This window comes from Brachionichthys hirsutus, chromosome 6 (assembly GCF_040956055.1).
Source record: "Brachionichthys hirsutus isolate HB-005 chromosome 6, CSIRO-AGI_Bhir_v1, whole genome shotgun sequence".
Lineage (NCBI taxonomy): Eukaryota > Metazoa > Chordata > Actinopteri > Lophiiformes > Brachionichthyidae > Brachionichthys > Brachionichthys hirsutus.
The window spans coordinates 2,014,948-2,036,381 of NC_090902.1; the positions used below are offsets into that span (position 1 = coordinate 2,014,948).

Below are 21,434 nucleotides of genomic sequence, written 5' to 3' on the forward strand. Positions count from 1 at the left end.
GCGGCCAATCACAACTTTCCAGGAAGCTCTATAGGAGATGGAGAGAGAGGCAGAGGGGAGAAAAGCGAGAGAATCACTCTGGTCCTGCTGCTGCCAGTCTGAGGTCTGATTTGATTGACATCTTCTGTACCTTCGGGGTGCATGACCACACTGGTATTAACCAGGACCGGCCTGCTCGGAATTTGATTAGCTCTGGAAGTGAGAGTCCGAGTGATAAAAGCACACATAACCACGTTAAAATAATAATTGTGGTAGCAATAACAAAGCCTCTTATATGAAAGATCTATATTAATCCTGTAAGTCTGAATTCTACATGAAGGCTCCGGCACAGGCAGGCAGCGAAGCAAAACTATAAATCCCCAAGGAAATAAAGGAATATTCTGACAGATTAAACCCTACAAGGTCAGAATAAACTCACTCACACCACAATAGAAGTTTATATGAGAGTAATATAGTTATATTTTAAGAAAAGCCAAAGTACACAGATGACAATTTCAATGTTAGAGTTCAATTTCCTCTCTCATCGGGCCTCAGCAGTATGTCGAATTTCTGCAAGCCTTAACTTGAGTTTTGTCTTCTTCTTTTCTTCCTCTCTCACTCTTTTTTTTTAACCCCATCTCTTCATCTCTTTCTCTGCAGCCCCGAGCTCTCAACCTGCTCCTGGAGGAATAGGCTCAATCTGATTACAGACCTATTTTACAGCAGACGCCAGGGCGCAATAACGGGAGGGGGAGCACGGAAACGGGACTCGGCCCAGCATCAATTAGATCTCTATTAGCAGCCGACGCAGACCTCACCTCAGGAAACGCCCGAGATTGAACAATTCTTCAAGCCCGACAAGCAGAAACTCAACAACGTGCCGGAGAAAGGTGAGGAATCCTATAAAAACCTGTCACAAGGAAATACAGATTCCTTATTTATACTTTAATATACATTCATATGAATATATTGATTAGATATTTTACCAATCCTACACTTCAGGGACTCTAAATGGCCTGTTACTGGTTTTATAACACAATAAAATAACCACCCTGACAAATATAAAGTATATCACAAATGATCTCGACATTACAGTGACCCCCCCCCCCCCCCCCCCCCTCCCCGTCCTATAATCTGCATCCAATCCCATTTATCTCTGATCGTTGACCCGCTGACCTGAGGCGGGACAAAATGTCAATATTGGATAATTAGCATTTAAAATTAGGGCCATTTAGAGAAGACGCTTTAAGAGGCGTCGTTATTTCATAATTGCGTTTGCGTGAAATGGAGAGATTTACTTTGCAATTTTCTGATTCCATTCCTCTTGAGAGCTGCTTCGAGGTGTCGCTTAATTCGGTTAAAGTCAACGAGATGCGGCGTCTCAAAGCCTCTGGTATGTTTGTGTGGTTGCATCCACAGCTGAGCCTCGAACCTATATCCGTGCGTATTATTATTATTTAATCATATAATAATGTGCCTGGCTGTTCTGTTTTGGTTGCTTTAATAGCCTTTCGTTGCCGCCATGCTCTGACGCAACGCGTCAGGAGCCTCCGAACAATCTGCGCCTTTTTCTCAGAACTGCGGCACGTATGAGTCTATTTGTTCAATCAAAGGACGGCCATTTATCATCCAGAAGGACAGCTTCGTATTTTCTACCTTGCGGTCTTGGTTTCCACGACCCATATTCAGCATTTTTATGGAAAACTGCAGTCATTTTGATTGATGAAATCCAAAGATGTTCAAAACAATCCGGGGGATCCCCGACTGTGGCGCACCGGCGGGGTGCTCCAGTGTTGTCATTGTTTCTCAGAAAGAAAGGAGCGCGTCCGGAGAACACCAGGGGTGGAAAGAAAATCCCGATTTTCAGTTCAAAAGGGGCAGAAAAGCACCATTTCTTTACAGGCAGTGGGAAAGTGCAGGAAAACCTTTTCCTCTCGCAGAAAACAATACTTGCTTGGTTTTTTTCCCTTTTGGTGCATTCAGCTAAAGGCCAGAATAATGAATTGATTATTTTACTGTGAGGGTTGATGCTATTTGTGTCTCTGGTGTGACCCCCCCCCCCCCCCCTGCATTCATCCAGCCTCGTTGCGCAACGCGCGTCTGCAAAAAGTAAAATGTCGATTCCGTAAAAGTGATTTCAGACCAGGGACGCGTCGTGGCTTTTATTTACCCTCGGCCTTGCCTTGTTTGCTGTGATTCATGACGTCACAGGAAATGTCACCTGTCTGGCCCTAATTGGCACCTCCTGTTATTAATACCCGGAGTGTGGCTCCCTTTTGCTCCCGTGGAAATAAGCGGTTATTGCGTAGTTAATATAGCGTCACCCAAAGGGTGATTCAATAAATCTCCCTCTAACGGCGCCCCCCCCCCTCAAAACTCCTTCAGGCGAGCGGAGGCCGTGTCACGATTGCGATTGTGCGCCAGCGCTTAGGACCAGCTGCTCCCATGGACAGACAAGCCCTTGTCAATTAGGCGGTGACAAGCAGGTCCTCCAACTGCCTGCAGGCGCTCTGCGCCCGCCAGCAGTGCGCAGTCTCCGCAATTAGTATCCATTTCTGTCGAGACCTCCTCGGTGCGCGCAGACGCAGGCCCGGTAAATGGCCAAACATTGGCCAAATAACACCGAGAGCCACAAGCGACAGCGTGTAATGGGCCAGTGTTAAAAACACGGCGCACTGCGGGGAGAGAAAAACGTGCGTAAAACACGCACACTGCCCGCGAGAAAAGAGCACTCAGATGACCTGATGCGTTTTAAAACTTTATTTATTTTTTAACTGGAACTTCTCAGCAGACTGACAGTGAATCGTGAAATATAATAATATTAGGACCAGCTTTAATAGTGGCCCTGTTAATGAGCAATATTATTATTTACTGATGCTTCAGAAATCCACGAACAGCCATAAACAAGAGCATATTTTTATTTTGTTTTAATATTAATGATAATGGAAGTCGCCATTTAGACTATTAAAGACCCATTTCTATTTGAAACTAACATAAAAAATAATGAACAAGGGCGTCTGGATCCCTGTCTGTTATATATTTTGGACACTGTTAAAGCTTTGGGACTTGGAGCATTAAATTAAGAACTAATCCTTTATAGATCCGTTATAACGCATTTATAACATCTCATTTTCTATACCAGACAATAAGAAATACATCAGTATTTATGTTTATTATCATTATTAAAATATTTATTAATGCTTTATTAACTCATTATAATTCATGAATAACAGAACATTGGATTTACCTGGTTTTTAATGCTCTTGAAATATAATCAATAAATTAGACATGATTTGAATAATCCCGAAGCGAAACTCTGAGAGAGTAAATAAATGTCGAGCCAGCGCTGTCACAACACTGACAGCCCACAGAAGGATTGCTCACCGAGCATCTTTTGTAAATGGTGTCACCGCTAGCAGCTGGTGGTGGCATTCCCGGGGTCTTGGACGTTGCCCTTTGGCCCCTTGGGGGGGTTGGACCTCCGGACAGGGCGGCCCAGCCGTCTCCACAGCGCCTCTGTTGCGCCGGGTCAGCGGGGGCCAAGTTTCCAGCAGGAAAAGCAGGGGCAACGTCGGCGAACAAAAAAACCCCACAGCTCACCGGACCAGTGGGATCATTAGTATGAGCGTTTGTTTAACTAATTAGCAAGCTGGGCAGCAGAGGGAGACTTGTATAGGCGACACGTCATATATGGCAATATGGGCCTCTGTCATTGTGCGTCAACGCTGAGTGACCGCAGAGGCGCAAGTAAAGGTGTTCACATGGAATCTCCATGTGGAGGATGCTAAGACTTGGCTAAGTTAACATCAAGTTGACATTAAGTGATCCGATAGATATAAATACGCATGAAACACATGCACAAGTTGGAGATTCGGGGAGTTGGGGTAGAATTACTCAGTTTTGGGAACAATCAGGCGTTCCTTAAAGGGCTTCAAAGTCCAGGACGAGGACCGGGCAGCGCTCTGAAGTTCAAGAACAGTGCAAACAGCACATGCCAACAAAAGGATGCGCACAGCCTCCAGCCCTGTTGGAGCCGAAGAAGTTGACAGGGAGGGGAGAGAGTAAAATATGGGAACGTTTGGGGAACGAGGTCGGCGGGTCAAGAAAAGTCAACAAGATGACAGAAGGAATTTAATATCAAAAATACATAAATCTCCAAGTGGGGGGCAGCCGAATAACGCGCACAAAGGCGGCGAGTGGTGGAGTCAACGCGGATTCGTTGTTGCCGATCAGATGGGTCGGGCCAAGTTGTTAACATTTAACACAAAACTTTGACGCTAGAATAGAAGCCGGTCATGAAAAGAAGGGGGTTCCTGCATGGATGGAGGCCGGCGGTGCGCGCCTGCGCAGCATGAACCCTCCGATAAGCAAAATGAGATGGACTCTTATTTAAATGGTATTTGTGTTCAGGGAAATATGTTGTCTGTTGATCTCAGTGATGACGCTCTTCGGGGTGTCTCCAAAACGGAGACGTCGCGGCGTTGTTGCGCATTTACGCACCAATGGTGCTCTTCTCGTGCATGCAGGAGGCGTTGATGAGCGAACCCACCCAGCTTGTTAAATCACACGGAGATCCATCTTCTGCTACAAAATAGAGATGAATCTTCCCAACTTGTAGGACATAGGCCTACATTTGTCTGCACGTCCCCGGTGACGGCTGCGCCATGCAGACTGGACGCAGGCGATGAGAACTCCGCCTGACCTTCGCCCCCCGCCCCTGCAAAGCCCTGCAACTTTCCTGGCCGTCGCAAACAACTCTGAATTCCATAATTCATCACGAAAAGGCACGATTAGGGGAAAAATCCTTCCTTTTTTGACAATTTAATAGCGCAAACTAATCATCTGGTTGACACGGGCCATTCATCTCCGCACAAGCAGACAAAGACAAGGCCTCTTCCATAGGTTCGTCCGGATCCTGCAGGCAGGCCGGCCTCTATTTTGAGATCAAGTGCACAATAAAAGCATTGTGACTGCTTAATGACTATGTTTGTGAAGCCACCCAAAACCCAGTGTATTAAATGCGTTTTCTTTTTTCTTTCTTTTTTTTTTTTTTTGAAAAGAATGAAAAATAGGCCAATGGAGGAGAACCCGGATTCAATTGGAAACAGAATGGTGCAAAACTTTGCTTAAAGACAACATGAAACAAAACCAAAGATGGATGATTTAAAAGAAGAAAGAAATAGGCACCACGAAATTGCTCAAAGCCCCCGAAGTTATGAATTCGTTTCTGAATCAATTTAGCGGTGCAGGCATTTTCCCAACATCCTCTTGCGGGAGTAACAAGACAGGGAAATTGATCCGGTGAGACCTCACCTCTCGGTGCGCCTCAATAAAAGAGACACCAGCCTCTCCCGACGACTGTATAATTTTTAATATATATGCAATAAGTGTTCAATTTGTTTCCAGAAATGACGGGAAATAATAACGTCAAATTTTAAAGCCATCCATTACAGCCAAACAATGCGCGCGCGCGTGCGTGCATACGCGCTGTAACGCAAGGCGCTTTGATTAACTCGCTTTTTGATTGTGTTTGATAAAGCAATTTTAAGACCTTCTTCCATCCTTGAAAAGAAATATAATGGTAGCCGTGCTTTGAGTCATATATGAGGCTCCTGTCCCCTGTATATTTACACACACACACACGCGCGCGCGCGCACACACACACACACACACACACACATAATATATGTTTGTTGTCCACCCTGAAGTAAATATCAAATTATGAATGACATCCAATTACCGATGTCACACTATTTCCCATCACAGTTGTTATTTTACATTTTAAAAAACAATACTAACTCCCCAGACACCCACCCCCCCCCCCCCCCCCCACCCCCCACCCCACACTACAAACATTAATTTCATCTAATTGGATCTTATCCATTAGAAAACTTTTGTCCCTTCTCAAAAATAAATATTCATCCGGTCTTACGTAATGAATTCAATTTATCAATTACATGCTTCAATAATAAATAAATAAAAATCGCCTTGTGCTGCTAATTGGTTTGGATTTAGACGGGTCTCCTCGGATGGGGGGGGGGGGGGGGGGGGAACCAGATGATGCCCCAACCTAGAGAGATCTAATGCAAAGAAGGTGTTGCAACAGCAAAATAATATTTGTAACCATATAAATGTTACATTAATGGAAGTTAATTCATTATCAGATCAGGTGTCTCTTATAGGAACACATGTGTTTTCAGTGTGGGGCAGGGCAGCCGTGGGTGGGTAAGAGTGTGTGTGTGTGGGGGGGGGGGGGTCTGGGATCACCGCAGACCTTGAAATAAAGTGCATTAAGTTGGCTGATCTCTCTCAAACCGTTTGATTAATTCACTCCCATTCAAGCCCAGGCGAGCAAGGAGTGGAGGGACGTGACCAATGACATAATGGGCTCTGTCAAACAGCCTTGCAAAACGCCCAGACCATTTGTGGTGACAATCCTGATGCCATCAGAGCCATTGTGTGGCCCCATTCAACCCAGAAACAAACATATAGCTTCGCTCCATTGCAGGAGAAGGGAAAAGTCATCGTTCTGGTGGATCCCTTCGCTTTTTCTCTCGGTGCATGGGATTTTGATCCGATTCCCCAAGGCCCGTTTTTATCACCAAATTAAAACCGATTCATGCAAATCCGTTCTCCGCCCCTGCAGCCATTATATTCCTTATTTTAAAATGATTTCATTTTCATTTACAAGTCGTTGGGATTTAACTCGGAACATGCAGAAAGTTTAGACTCATCCTGAAAAAAAGAAGCTGAAGGAGTTACTTTGTAGAAAAATTAAATACGTAAAAGGAATTTTTTGGAATTGTAGGAAAGCAAATTTCGACTTTTGAATCAAAGCTTTAAGGAAACCTGCAAACCGAACTGGTCGTCACTGCAAACCGTTTTTATTCAAATAAGAAAAAAAACTTTAGAAGGAAAAATGTTGTATGAATAAATAATTACATGTTAAGCATGAAAGTTAAAAAGTAATTTTATTTTTTATTTTCGCTGTAAAACTATTAACATATTTGTATTTTTTATTTGCTCAGAAATAAGATTATTTCAAACAGTTGCGTTACTGATGATCAAAACAAACGAATTGATCAATGAGTTGCTGCAACAAAGGAAGATCTTCTGTAGAAAATATAGATCTTAAAGTAGGGAGTGATTTGACTTGAATATTATTATTTATTACTTGTATATATTTCTGCAGGAACACGGGGCTATTTGATGAATAAAGATGTATTTCTATCAGTTCCCATTAAAACAAGATCTAATTCCTGGTGTCTTTCATCCCGTTTTTGGCTCCGGTTTGCGTGAAACGCCTTCTTAGATCAGGCAACAAAGACAAAAGACACACAAGTTCAGTCTGTTGATAACTCGCTTTAGCGCGGCTTTAACCAGTTTCAGGGGAATCCACCGTGTCCTTCCTTTGCTCCCTATCAAACCAACCCTTTCTTCGCGTCGTCTTCCTCGCTTGTCTCGATTTTCCTCCCCTGTTTGTTTTGGCCGAATGGATCCAGAGGCCGGGATGGAGCGGATTACAAGCGGCCCTTTGAGGAGACGCGACGGTTTATTCCTGAGGGAAGGCTTTCACTGCGGACTGTCACTCACGCCTATATTCTTTGTTTCTTTCTCTTGAAAACTGTTGATGCAGAAGTTTCAGAGGAAAGAATTAAAGAACGTGCATGTGAGAATAAAATGAGCGCGGGCTTTGTTTTTATTTTAGGACGTTTTCCGATGAGAAATAAAGGTTGCAAAAGAGAAAGAAGATTTTCTGCCTTTTACTATGGTATAATAATAATAATAATAATAATAATAATAATCGCAATATTATTTTACTTACCATATTTTTTATCCAGTCTTATCTCGTGATATTTTTAATTAACATATATTACTCACTTATTTATTTTAATTATTTAAGTTGATTTTAAGGCCCTCCAATAACTTTTAAACTTTCCCAGCACGCACAGATAATGATCAGAATATTTTTTCAAAGTTGGAATTCATCCTAAATATGGATGGTTAATATTAATATTAATATTTATTTATATTTATATATCGTCAGAGCTTCTTATTTTGCTCCAGCGGTTCTTTGTGTTGCTTCTTTTCCGCCTTTCCGACTGCGCGCTAATAATACTGTAATAATAAATATAATAACTCTTTCCGGCAGCGCGGGGAACGTTTATGGCTGAAACCTGCTCACATTAAACCTCAGGCAGAAAAATGCCTCATTTAAATTCTCACCTTGAGCTCTCTGGTGACTCGTAATGGTCCGACCGAGAGGAGCTGACGCAAAAAAAAAAAAAAAAAAAAAACATCATCAAGGTCTATCGTCCCTCTGCGCTACCGATTAGTGGATTCTGTCATGCACGACGGATTCAACGAAAACCGTAAAGGTGACACGTGAAAATAACGACAATATTTTTGCAGGCGGAATTAGCAGTTAAATAAAGAAAATGCATGCAGCCTTACTTACTCTGTGCTGCGTTGAGTCTCCGCAGTTTAATTACAAAGCCTAATTTCCAAAGCAAAAAAAAGTGTCAAAATATCTGCGACTATTTCTCAGAGATTCCCCTTAACAAGTGGAAACTTAGTGTCCTCCTGCACCATTTTATACATGATGAGCCGTCAGTAATGGGATTATTAAACAAAAACGTTTCAGGCGCTGGCGTTAACCTTTTTTAATGCCTAATTAGGTTTTGCAAAGAAATAATTAGATTCTACAGTGCTTACACTGCCTATATTTTCAAATGACATCTCTGGCAAACGCATCATTCTGCGACAGTCGTGCCAACAATCTGCGGATAAATGAGAAGAAGCAGTCAGATGTAAGATTTTAAAACATGCTGGGACCAAATAAGGTGCTCTTAAAGCTAAAATAATTATCCGGAACAGGCGAGAGGCCAAAAAGCAGGAACAATGATAGTCTGGCCGGTAGCGCCCTCTATTGGCGTGTTTGGGAATAACATGTGGATTGAGAACGCAGGAGAAATCTTTAATCTGGAACTCAGTCTCGGTTTACATCTGAGGTTTAGAGGATTATTATAAGGAAAATACCATCGGGCATGATCATGGCGCAGGAGCATTGTAAAGATTGGCTTTCCTTGATGCTCAAACTCTTATCAGCCGCATATGAACAAACATGTTTACCGCATAGTAATTATAGTAATTTATTGTAATTTATGTAAGTTATTTATTGTCATCTCGCATCAGTGGTGTAATTTATTTTAGATTAATTGTTAGTTTGCACTGGCGGTGTAATAACATTTTATTTTTGTCTTTCTAATGTTACGTTGCATCAATTGCGTAATTTAATATTGGATTTATTTTTATTTGTATTGTTATTTGTATTGTTTTTTGTGGATGATTTATGTACGAAGGACTTTCAACGGAAACAAGCCCGCAAGGGCTTTTTTGAAATGCTCCTCTTAGACAGGATGTTTGACGTTATTTGTACTGTAATACATGCTACTGTGTGACTGTACTTGTACTCTAACATTCTATCTAATAAATATATTCATCATCATCATCATCATTCTGCACCTGCAGGAATGGACAATTCCAAAATAATGTCGTCAAAGATCAACAGTGCTATTTTCGATATCAGTATTACATTGTTGTAAATTAACCTCTTTGTAATATATTCATTTTTGAAATATGAGATATAAGAAAAGCGGAAATGTATACAAATTCAATTATATTCTAAAATAATCACAACACTGCTAAATTTCTCTCTCTTATTTTGAAATCCCGACCGTCTTGATATTACCCTTTGAATTAACTGAGTCAAATTGTGTATTATCAATATACTTCGTCCAATCGCAATACTTTCTGTGGCTTACTATAACCTCCAGACATTCGCATAACACTTCTATAAATACTGTATAGAGATTATCTGTTATATATTTTATCTTAAAAACAGCTTAAAAAAAGAACTGCGTCTCATCTAGTTTGAAAAAAAAATGGTTTAAAAATATCCTGAATTTGGTTGTCTGTGTTCATTTGGCCAAGTGTGCTTGTGTGAAAAGGGAATACATGTGTTTTACATTTGACAGTATGTATTGTATTGTATTGTATTTGTTTTTGTACTTTATACTTGTACCACTAGAGAGGGCTGTTGCATCCGATTCAGAACCTCCCATTTTGAAATATCGCGAGAGCTACGCTGCATTTTTACTCACTCTTTTTTTTCTCCTCATGATAATCCGCCTATACTCCACCTCTGATTGGCTAGTACGCATTGCTTTCGCTTTTATGGTTGGTTAGATTTCGAACTGAGTAGAACGATTGGTTAGATCTGATAAAATGTCAGAATTAGCCACTCACAATCCGAGTAGGGCGGGACATCTATTTCCCTGCCGGTCAAATAATTTATTAAAGGTAGAAATAGCGATCTACGCTTACATCTTAGCGTGACTGTCATACATAGTTGATCTGGTAAGCTATATGTTTTTTATATATCTAAATATAATTATGTGTATTATCAGCCAGACGTATTAAATTCTAAACGTACTTCCTATATATTCCTGGTCGTTATACGGGCGATAGCCAACACGAGGTAGAGAGAGAAGCTTGTGCTAGCGGGGGCTTTAGCTAACATGCTAGTAACGATGGTAACAGAATATTCTAGAGTCACCTGCTACTAATGTTAGCTAGCATCATAGAATTAATAAAACACCTGGTTCCTTCCATACTGCGGACTCTCCTAGTCCCATTTGACGCATAGGAAAGCCTGGGTGTTTCATTGAAGTCGATCTCCTTTTTAATTAAGGTATTAAATATCTACATGTAGCTAAACTGAAGCTAGTGTTCGGGCTAGGCTAGCTACGGCTTTCACTTTGGCTAATACTTAATTTACTAGTCCGTTACTTCCTATGTTGATTTTCTTACGACGTCCGGTTTAATTGAGATTTATATTTTACACTTTAAAGCCACGGTATGTCCTCATTTTGAATGTCTAATATTGAATTGTAATATAAACAGAATCGTTCTTAATCTTAAATGCCAGCTAATAAGTTTGTAGCGAAAGCAGCATGATCGACTCATGACTTGGGGAATGCTGGAATTAGAATCATTTGTCGTTCTGTTTGTTTGTTGAATGAATGAATAAATGAAAATGATTATTTTTTTGTTGATTGAATGTTTAAGGATGAGAGGTAGCACCGTTAGTGTCTCCCTTGAGCCGATCGAGCCCTGATAAATGCAGATGTTTGCAGCAGGGATGGCATCCGGCGTAAAACTTTGCCAGAGTTAAGCATGCAGCCGACCAGAAGGTTGATTTGCTGTGGCGACCGGAAGAGGAAGAAGAAGCCTCATATATATATATATGATCTCTGTAAACTATGACTGAGTAACAATTGAATAAAATGCACATGAATTCTGCTTTTTCCAATATTTTCCTGACAAAAACACATTGAGGAAATGTCTGTCGTGTAAGAATATACAATGCATCTTAACGTACTGTGCCTACTCCATATCGATTCGTGATGTGTTTTAATTTTACATTTTTATTTTCTTCATTCCAACAGAGCAATCCACGCTTTCAAAGATGGCTGATTCGAATGAACAAAGTTCTCCTCCTCCTCCTCCTCCTCCTCAATTAGGGCCCCTGGTAATTTGTCTGTTTTACAGATTCATGTTCCAACAATTGCTCGCCTTCTGAGGTGATCTCTGCTGTTTCTGCAGAAGAAGACCAGCATCACAATGAACTACCTCGGCGTTAGAGCATTTCTGGGATGTCTTCTGTAACCGTAAACTCTTAATAGATGGCCCTTCCTGATGTGGCTATATGTTTTAGCCAAGGGTTACTCAAACTCGATGCATGCTTTAGTTTTCATTGATGAATTGAAATCGTGTCTTTGTAAATATGATTTTATTAATTTCTCAAGGTGAATAATGTTTATTCAGAACATTAGCAATGAATTTCTTGAAATTATGCACATATATTCCTTCCTGTTGCCAACTATTTGCAAACACTTTGAAAATGTTTAAGAAATTATACCTAAACATAGTTTTTTACTTTTCTTTTACAGCAATTTTTATTGAGCAACAAGCTCGAAACTGCGATGTGGCTTTCTCGACTCTTCACAGTTTATTGCTCCATAATGTTTATTCTACCAATTTTGGGGTGAGTGCACTAACGGCTCACTGCTGTGGCCATCTTCTTCTTCCCTGTCTGAGCACAGGTCAGCTAGTTTTGTTGCTGCTTGTTTATTTCAGGCCCTACGCAGCAGCTAACTTCTACCAGCGAGCCTTGTTAGCCAACGCCCTCACCAGTGCCCTTCGCCTGCATCAAAGGCTTCCACGATTTCAGCTGAGCAGAGCTTTCCTGGCACAGGCTCTTCAGGAGGATAGCTGCCATTATCTGCTGTACTCGCTCATCCTGGTCAACTCCTACCCCATCACAAGTATCCTTTCACTTTAAAATATGGGCAAAAAAAGTATCGTGCCTCTCTTGAGTCTGTGGCTACAGTAAATTATTGTGGAAGGTTTATTGTCTGTGTCAAGTTGATCCTTAACATTTGTGTCCAGTGAGCATCTTCCCCGTCTTCCTGTTCTCATTACTTCATGCAACTACCTACACAAAGAAAGTCCTTGACGTGAGTAAAGAAGAGGTCACCTTGTACACTAGTTCCTTTTTTTCTTTTTTTGCAGTGTTAAAAATGTATGATTGAAAGTCTTAAACCCCAGACGGGGAAAGCCAAATCGTGTTGTAATTATCTAATCAATCATGCCGCTATTTCCAAGACGCAATCAAATTCAAATCTGTGTCTGAAAGTGGACGGTTGATCGTGTAATTGCTTCCAAATTGTCTTCTCTTTGTTCAATCTTTGATAGCGTTCTCTCTCTTCAGCGTCTGACCTTTTTGTCTTTCTTTCCTTGCAGTCCGTGGGCCCCAACAGCCTCATGTTCATCAGAAACCTCCTCGACAAACTTGCATCCAATCAGCAGAACATCCTGAAGTTCATCGCCTGCACTGAGATTTTCTTAATGCCAGCCACCATTTTTATGCTCTTCAGGTAACGAGTGTTTTTTAACTTGTCACTGACTGGCGTCTGAATGCCGTTACATCCTCTCCCGATATGTGCACACAGACAAATGCCTGCACGGTGGACTTATTGGTTGTGTTCCTGGATAGATTTGAGCAAATACAACGTGACGGTTAAGAACCCGCAATGTTGGTATTCACATATTTCTATCACTCCTTCTGTGACAGTGGCCAAGGGAGTTTGCTGCTGCCTTTTATTTACTACAGATTCCTCACCCTCCGCTACACATCCAGAAGAAACCCATACTGCAGGTAAGATGTTCAAATATCATGAACCGTATAGTAAAGGAAGACCTTCACTCACTCGGGTAAACCATTAAGATACTGGAAAGTAAGAGCAGCTCCGAACTCAAAGCACAGATTTCTGCCCGTTCAAGTATTTTGCTTTAGTTAAATAATAATTTAAACAATAATTAGCTGGACTGACTGCATCTCGGATAAAGTTTAGAAGATATTGTAGTCCCGGAATGAGATGCACTTGAGGTAATTTATAAAGATTTAAGTTGTATTGTCTGAGAGCACACTGTTCCTTTTATAAAATGTCAGCCTCTACCACGTGTACAGTGTACAAGTATATAACTGCATCGTAATATCATAAACTAAAAAAGCACTAGGAGGGCAAATCTCTGTCAAGCAGCTGGATTTGCACCGTCCAATGGTGATCCGGGTCGTCATCAAAAGGGTTTAAATTGATCTTTGCATCTTTATACACAAACCATGAAAATTAAAAGTGAATCAGAGTTGATGCATATTTTTAACTGGTTTTTGAATCCATAAATGGGTTTTAATGTTAAAATCTAAGATTTTTTTCCTCACCTTATTCTGGATCAGATCCAGAAGACATCCAGATTTTTTTGTATCCAGATGGATATCTGGATCGCTCTCAAAGGTTAATGTGATCTAAGTTTGACCAAGACCCATATATATATATATTTTTTCCAATAAGATCCATCCCACAGTTTTCCAGTAATCCTGCCAACTGACAAATGGCGTCAAAACCAAAACGTCCTTGGCGGAGGTTAATATTGTGTTGCAGTAAAATTACGAGAAAATTCAGATTGTACAGTCAGATCTTTTTCACGTTTGCACTTGCTTGTATAGTATTTTGAAAAGTACAAAGGAAACAGGCATATATTTAAATATACATAAAGGCCAATATATATGCATAATTGTTTTTTATTACTGAGTGATATGCTGTAGCCTGAGGTAATGGGATGTTATTATGTCATTAAATGTAAGACTGGCAGAGTTGAGTATTAAACGGATCCGTTTCCCTCCCAGGGCCTTGTTCACCGAGCTGCGGATTCTTGTGGAGCATTTGATCATGAAGCCCGCCTGCCCCGTCTTCTTCAGGAGGATGTGCCTAAGTAGCATCGCCTTCGTCAGCCGTCTCGCACCCACGGGGGTCTGATAATGCTACTTTTTTCAAAGTTTTGGTTTTGCCACTGTTTAGGATGTGACATAAATGTGATGGGGGGGGGGGGGACAGACATTGCCATCGACAGAAGGACCTTTCTCTTTTTTTTGTGAATGTCAGCTTGACAGTTTATGCTCTAAAAACTCCAGCCAGTTATGCACAGAAGCCTCGTGGTGATATTTCTTTACCCATCTTCTTTGTGTGACCTCATTCAAGCAGTGACACCCCTCACTGTCGCGCTCACTGAATGGACACGGAAGAGTCCGCTGTACTATGTGTCTGTCAGCTGTTATGTTTCTGCTAACGTCCTTATTTATTCATTAAGATTTCTAAATCTATAAATCATTAGCATTCAGAGATTAGTAACTTAAATGGCTTAGACATAATTAAAATATTCTCTTTTTTTTATAATCATTCTTTAATTAATGTAAGGTGAATGTTTTTCTCAGTTTCTAAAAATCCAGTTTCCTTCTGTGTCTGATGCTCTTATTTGTCGAAATGCATAACTTTAAATGTATTAAATTACTGCCATCAACCTACTCATCAACATGCACATTTCAGGAATTCTGTCTAAATTGATTATGAATTTAGAAACGACATGTCTGCTGTATTTTCTAGATTATTATGAGGTACCAAACATTTTGTTATAGACTTTGCATTTCACACTTCTAAATACAATCTGACTATCTCTCTGGTTGAAAACTGTTCAATCTCTTGATTTGTTGCAATGTTTTTGATTTGTGCATGCTGTCTTTTTTTTTTTTTATGCCATGTTTGTTTTTATTTGCCTAAAGACAAAAACAAATTTTTATGACACAAATAAAAATGTTTTAATTAAACCAGTATAATAACAGTAATGTCATTTGTGTTTATTTCACCTCGGATATGGTAAATGTAGGGACTGTACTTGTATATTAACTCTCTAGTCTAGTCTGACTGACCTGGTTACTTCCTGGGACACAGCCAATCAGAACATAGCCTCGCTTGCTGAGATTCACTTCATCCAATCGTGTCGGAGCTTGTTAATATCGCACTGTTGCTATTGGCAACGCGTTCATTTGGGTCGTACGCCTTGCACGGGATATTTTTGTCCTAATAATTAACACAATAACCCTTAACACGGTTTACTTGTGACTCATTGATGTCGCTCAGTGGACTTTATTTGTTTACATACGGGATCTATTCTCGTGTTAGCCAATTAGCCAGCTAGCTAATGTTAGCAGGCTAGGCTAATCTCCTCGCTGATGGTTAATCCTAGTCTCAACCATTATCTCTGCGTTAACCAGCATATGTCCAAAACGGAATTTAACTAACGTTTCCTTCAGTCTTATGACCGGATAACGGATCGCGTCCTGGAAGATTCGCTCCATACGTATTATACTTCCTAAAATAAACGACCGAAGATGGAGATCCACCTTCATCGCTCCGATTACGTTCAGGTATCACTGATCACACTTCGTGATTTATTCTGATATTGGAGCTTTTAACGTTTCCCCCGATGATTCCGGTTGTATTCTCCCAAAAGTGATCTTGATTCTCTTCCGATTTAATGATCCGGACAGGTTGGTGTAACTTCGCAGAAAACTATGAAGCTGCTTCCAGCAACGGGGAAAAGAGCAACACAAAAGGTATCGCTATTCTGTCAGATCAATGCTTCACCAAATAGACTTATTAAAGTTCGTAGCGGTGTGTTTTGCTTCATGAAATGGTTTCACACTACAGCCTCATAGTTCTTTTCTTCTTCTTCTTCTTTGTTTCAGGTTGCAATTGCTGATCATGATGGTGTGGTGACATGTTTTGGGATGAAGAAAGGAGAGGCAGTGGTTTGTGCCCTACTTTAGATTCTTCTTCTTCTTTTTTTGTGCTTTTTTTTTTTTGAATACAACCAATGGGATACTAATTTGTTACATTTCATTTTCAGCCTGTGTTTAAAACACTTCCAGGGCAAAAAGTAGCCCGAATGGACCTCGGAGGAGCTGTAGGAACTCCACGGGAGAAGATATTTGTCTGTTCTGGCTCTCAGGTCCGAGGATTCACCAAGAAGGGCAAACAGTTCCTGACTTTTGAAGCGAACCTCACGGAGAGCATTACTGCCATGTAGGAACCATTCTGTGTACGGCCGGATTGGCTGGTGCGGAATGATGTGAAGTGCTTTGTACTAAACAGTCTTCTCCTCTTCAGGCATGTAGCAGGCGCTGACCTTTTCGTGTGTGCAAGTTACATCTATAACCACTACTGCGACTGCAAAGACCAAAACTACTTCCTGTCTGGAGACAAAATCAGTGATGTCACGTGTTTGTCCTCTGAAAGGTTTTCACGGCTTGTGCCGGTGCTGGCATGCCAAGATCGCGTTCTCAGAGTCTTGCAGGCAAGATTAAGATTATAATCATGTTTTAATATGAGGCTCTTCTGACTTGGCATTTATTATTGCGTGTCATATTTATGTATGTAGGGATCTGAGCTTGCTTATGACGTGGAAGTTCCCGGCCCTCCGTCTGTCTTGGAGCTGTACAATAAAGATGGAGGTGAGTTTAACGTCTTTGTCGGCTGCGTGTAAGCACGGTAAAACGTAGGACCGCTTCACGTGGGACAAATTCAAATGTGATTTCACTTCAGGAGAGGAAATCCTCTATGGAACGACAGACGGCAGAATAGGGTTGGTCCAGATCGGTGAGCTGTCATCTTCAACCAAATGGGAGATCGACAATGACAAGAAGAAAGGAGGTGCAGTACAGATGTACAAGATCATAAAGTTTTCACAAATTAAAAACAAGTTGCTAAGATGCTACATTAAAACCCCCAAAAAAACGATATTGTGTGAAATATGAATATTAAGTGATTATTTATCTGCGTTTTGCAAAGGTTACAAATCTGTATAGCTATTGCAGAATTACTGTGTCATGATTTTTTACTTCAGATTTCCTATTGTCTGTCTCCCATCAGAGATTCTTTGCATGGACACTTACGACATCATTGGAGATGGAGTAAGTGACATCCTGGTGGGACGGGATGATGGGACGGTTGAGGTCTACGGCTTCGACAGCGACGGTGATCCCACGCTACGCTTTGAGCACGTGAGTTTTTACAATCTACAACTCAGCAAATGTATTTCACTCGCTCGGGTTTCCAGTCCAAGTCACTCCCATGTCTTGTTCAAATCCTGAGGGACCAGCTCTATGTAAGTGTCCCTGAAACCTGAAGGACGTTATAGCTAAAAGCTCTACCCTGCTGGTCATTTCTTAGATAGCCATGTCGTTGTCTTATTGTTTTTTACTTGACATGTTTGATCATTGATTATGTCTAAAGCTACATTTGTTTCCTAACTTCAGGTGTTGCCAGAGAGTGTGACCTCCATCCAGGGTGGCTGCGTGGGGAAGGAGTCGTACGATGAGGTCCTGACTGCCACCTACACGGGTTTGACAGACGCAACGCTAGCAGTATGGCTTATTTAAATCAGATAATGTTGGAGGAAGGATATCTGAAATGCATTGCCTCTTTTTCAGGATGGGTGACTGGTTTGACCACTGAGCCCCAGAGGGCTGAAGCTGGCCCTGGAGATGAGGTCAGGATGAGCAAGGAGACTCAGTCCAAAGTAGAAGCGCTCAGGTGTCACATTTACATTCCTTTGACTTTTTTTATTTTTTTTGTAGTAAATAATTTACTGTTAAATAGTTAAATTCGAATCTGAAACCAGAACTATTTTCCTCCAGGGCAGAGCTGGAGCAGCTGCAGGTCAAAGTGCAGCATGGCCGCGAGCAGTATAAGCAGACGTCCCAGTCGAGCACGGCCGTCTCCACCGTGCCTGTCTTCAGCGTCAACGACAAGTTCACGCTCTGCCAGGACGATGCCAGCTACAGCCTCACTCTCGAGGTGCAGACTCCCATCGACAACCTGCTGCTCCAGGTGAGGTTGTGAATGAACCCCGGCTGGTACAGTCTGGCGTGACGGTGAAACGTGGGCCTGCAGTTATCAATAACAACCAGATTGTGTTGCAGACATATAAATGCTGAATATGAATTAAAGACGAGTCTCCCACACAGAGCGACGTCCCCATAGACCTGCTGGACGTGGATAAGAACTCAGCCGTTGTCAGTTTCAGTGAATGCGATTCAGAGGTGAGCTGTGTCTACTCGGCACAAACAATAATATGCAAATCCGCTGCTGTTCCAAGAGGCTTGAGTCTCTTATTCTGTTTCCAGCAGCCCAATGGCAACTTCCTCCTGGCCACATACAGGTGTCAGGCGAACACGACCAGGCTCGAGCTGAAGGTAACGAGCGTTGCTCTTCATCAGAACTGCCTGTTGTTCCTCATGAAAAACCTTGTTGGAAACATTCCTACAGGATTAGTTCATTGTTGTTTATTCAGAAAATACCATTCTATTACGCTGTGTGATGATCCGCTGCTTAAAACCACGTTTCATCCACAATAAACGTCCCAGGTAAGGTCCATCGAGGGACAATACGGAACCCTTCAGGCTTACGTAACCCCGAGACTGCAACCCAAGACATGTCAGGTCCGCCGGTACCAGATCAAGCCTCTGTCCCTCCACCAGCGGACGCACAGCGTAGAGCAAGACAGGTGGAGTCAGAAAAAAGACGGAAGCCCTTGTTTCAGATTCCTGAGTGATCTTTTCCGCTCTCTCTCATGGGTCACGCAGGCCCGTGAACAGGCTCAGCCTGGTAGGACACTTCAGCTTTGCTGAGATACACTCCTGGGTGGTCTTCTGTTTGCCAGAGGTACCTGAGAAAACGCCAGCGGGAGAGAGCATCACCTTCTATTTCCAGAACACTTTTCTTGGGACGCAGCTTGAAGCAACCTACCGGTAAATACTCGTAGAAAGACTCGTTGACACGAGGTTGTGGAATTTGTTATTGCTCCTTGTGCCCTTAATGTCGTTTGACTCGTATCCTTTAACCCCTTTCACTTAGTATTTCTTCCAGTTTACTTGGAATCAAAAAGGCCTTTCCTCTGAATTTGTCGTTTCAGCAAAGGGGAAGGCCACTTCAGGTCTGATAACATCTCAACCATCTCCATCCTGAGTGATGTTCTCTCCAAAGAAGCTACCAAGAGGAAGATCAACCTGAACATTTCATACGGTGTGTGTATTATTATTATTATTATTATTATTCCACCTCGCTGTCTGCTGACATTGGTTCGCCGGGTGATTGTCTCTATCCCGTTAAACCCTCATTTCACTGTTGCCTTCCAGATATCAGCGACGACTCTGTGAGCCACACCCTGAGGATGATACATCCAAAGCTGGAGTACCAGCTGCTGTTGGCGAGAAAGGTTCAACTCATTGACGCGCTCAAGGTTAGATTGTTTTACTGGACAAATCAATCTGAAGCCGGTTCGGTACATTCGTTGCACATCTCCACACGACTTCTGTTAAAAGGCTTTTTTAGGTTATTATGTTCACCACAGACTCAGCCTCCGCCTCTCTTTGATCCTCTGATTGGTAGGAGCTTCAGGTCCATGAAGGGAATGCTGACTTCCTAATCCCGGAGTATCGCAACATCTTGGACGAGTCCACGAATCTCCTGGAGGAGTATAAGAAGCAGCCAGCGCATCTTGAGAGGCTCTATGGTGCTGCATCCCAGCCTTTTACCAACATTCATATCCAGACGTCAATTCATTGTCTCACATTCAGTCCATTTGTCTTTTGATTTTGATTTCTTGTTAACTTATATTTGAAACTGAAAGACAAGTAGAGCTGCACATAAAAGGATCCACTATACCAGCCTAATGCTACTATACGAAGTGAAGCTTATTGAAATCTAATATCTAATTAACATTTTCTTTTTCCTTCTTGTAGGAATGATCACAGACCTCTTCATCGACAAATTCAAGTTCAAGGGCCAGAATGTGAAAACTAAGGTGTCATCGTTGCTGGAAATACTCGATAATTATAACTTGGACTCTCTATTAAACTTTTTCAGTGAGGTATGATGATATCTATGTCAGAGGATAGTTATTTACATTCTGTATAATGCTATTTTTGTAATTATTGTAACATGATAGCTAGTTACAAACATGTAGTTGTTGCGACTATGGCTAAATATCTAAATACTTGTGATAATAAAATGCCAAATATATTTGTATGTTTTTCTTAGCATCTAAAAACAAAGATGATGATTAATAAACCCCTACAAGCTTTAGTTAAAGTGTGAAAATGTTAAGTGACCAAATTTAAGTCATTTGAAAGGATGAAGAATGTTTTTTTTAAATCATGATTACATTTTGATTTAGAAATGTGGAGGTGGTGCGTTCAGATTCAGGTTTCATCAGAGGGGTGGTAACCATGGCAACATTGGCAAGAAATAATAACGTATCAGGACTGATGTGGGACGACCATTGTAGTTTCATCATTCAATGGAGCGATGGAAAGATGTGTGTGAAATGTTACGACCCGACATCTGGTGACGCCATCAGAACATAAATAAACTTTTACTACACTTTTCCTGCTGTTTCTATCCTCTTGATGAGTATTTAGGTTTATGAAGACCTAAAACAATCAACTGGACTTGTTCGAGTTTGAGTGAAGACGTTTCACCTCTCATCAAAGAGGCTTCTTCAGTTCTAGATTACTGATAGAGAGTCCAGATGCTTCTTCTCCTGTTGCAGCAGAAAACAAAGGAAAGCACCAGGACACTAATCAGGAGTCATGAGCATTCATCAGGGGGGCCGTGTGGTTCCTGGGGACAGAGGTCGGGGGGGCAGGACACTGATGAATGCTAATGTCTCCTGATGAGTCTTTTGTCTTGGTGGTTGGTGGTCGACTCAGTCATTTAGAACTGAAGAAGGTGGAACGTCTTCAACCAGTTGATTCCATCATTTTCGCTCTTTGTGATTTACCTCGACCTGGATGACTGAGAACCAACACAGATGCACATTTCATGAACATAAATAAATCCTTATTTCCCAGGTCGGGAGGAATAAAGTAAATATTTTATCTTTAATATAATAGACCAACAATACAGCACTGATGAAAGTCATTATGCTGCATA

General features: G+C 41.5%; 2 protein-coding genes across 2 annotated transcripts; both read left to right on the forward strand.

Moving 5' to 3' along the window:
* The first annotated feature begins 11,497 nt into the window (after window positions 1-11,497).
* tmem33 (transmembrane protein 33) lies at window positions 11,498-15,265 on the forward strand. The gene is made up of 7 exons (XM_068740439.1): window positions 11,498-11,572; window positions 11,994-12,088; window positions 12,181-12,368; window positions 12,493-12,560; window positions 12,847-12,980; window positions 13,178-13,261; window positions 14,291-15,265. Exons 1-7 carry the CDS (start codon window positions 11,510-11,512, stop codon window positions 14,418-14,420), a joined length of 762 nt encoding a protein of 253 aa, XP_068596540.1. The 5' UTR covers window positions 11,498-11,509; the 3' UTR covers window positions 14,421-15,265.
* Window positions 15,266-15,829: 564 nt separating this feature from the next.
* bbs7 (Bardet-Biedl syndrome 7) lies at window positions 15,830-20,833 on the forward strand. The gene is made up of 19 exons (XM_068740479.1): window positions 15,830-15,865; window positions 15,989-16,054; window positions 16,187-16,249; window positions 16,348-16,523; window positions 16,608-16,794; window positions 16,879-16,951; window positions 17,043-17,150; window positions 17,370-17,500; window positions 17,756-17,840; window positions 17,930-18,032; window positions 18,137-18,329; window positions 18,467-18,541; window positions 18,626-18,694; window positions 18,866-19,005; window positions 19,085-19,249; window positions 19,414-19,523; window positions 19,637-19,740; window positions 19,890-20,013; window positions 20,243-20,833. The coding sequence occupies exons 1-19, from the start codon at window positions 15,830-15,832 to the stop codon at window positions 20,374-20,376; spliced, it is 2,142 nt and encodes a 713-aa protein (XP_068596580.1). The 3' UTR covers window positions 20,377-20,833.
* Window positions 20,834-21,434: the final 601 nt, after the last annotated feature.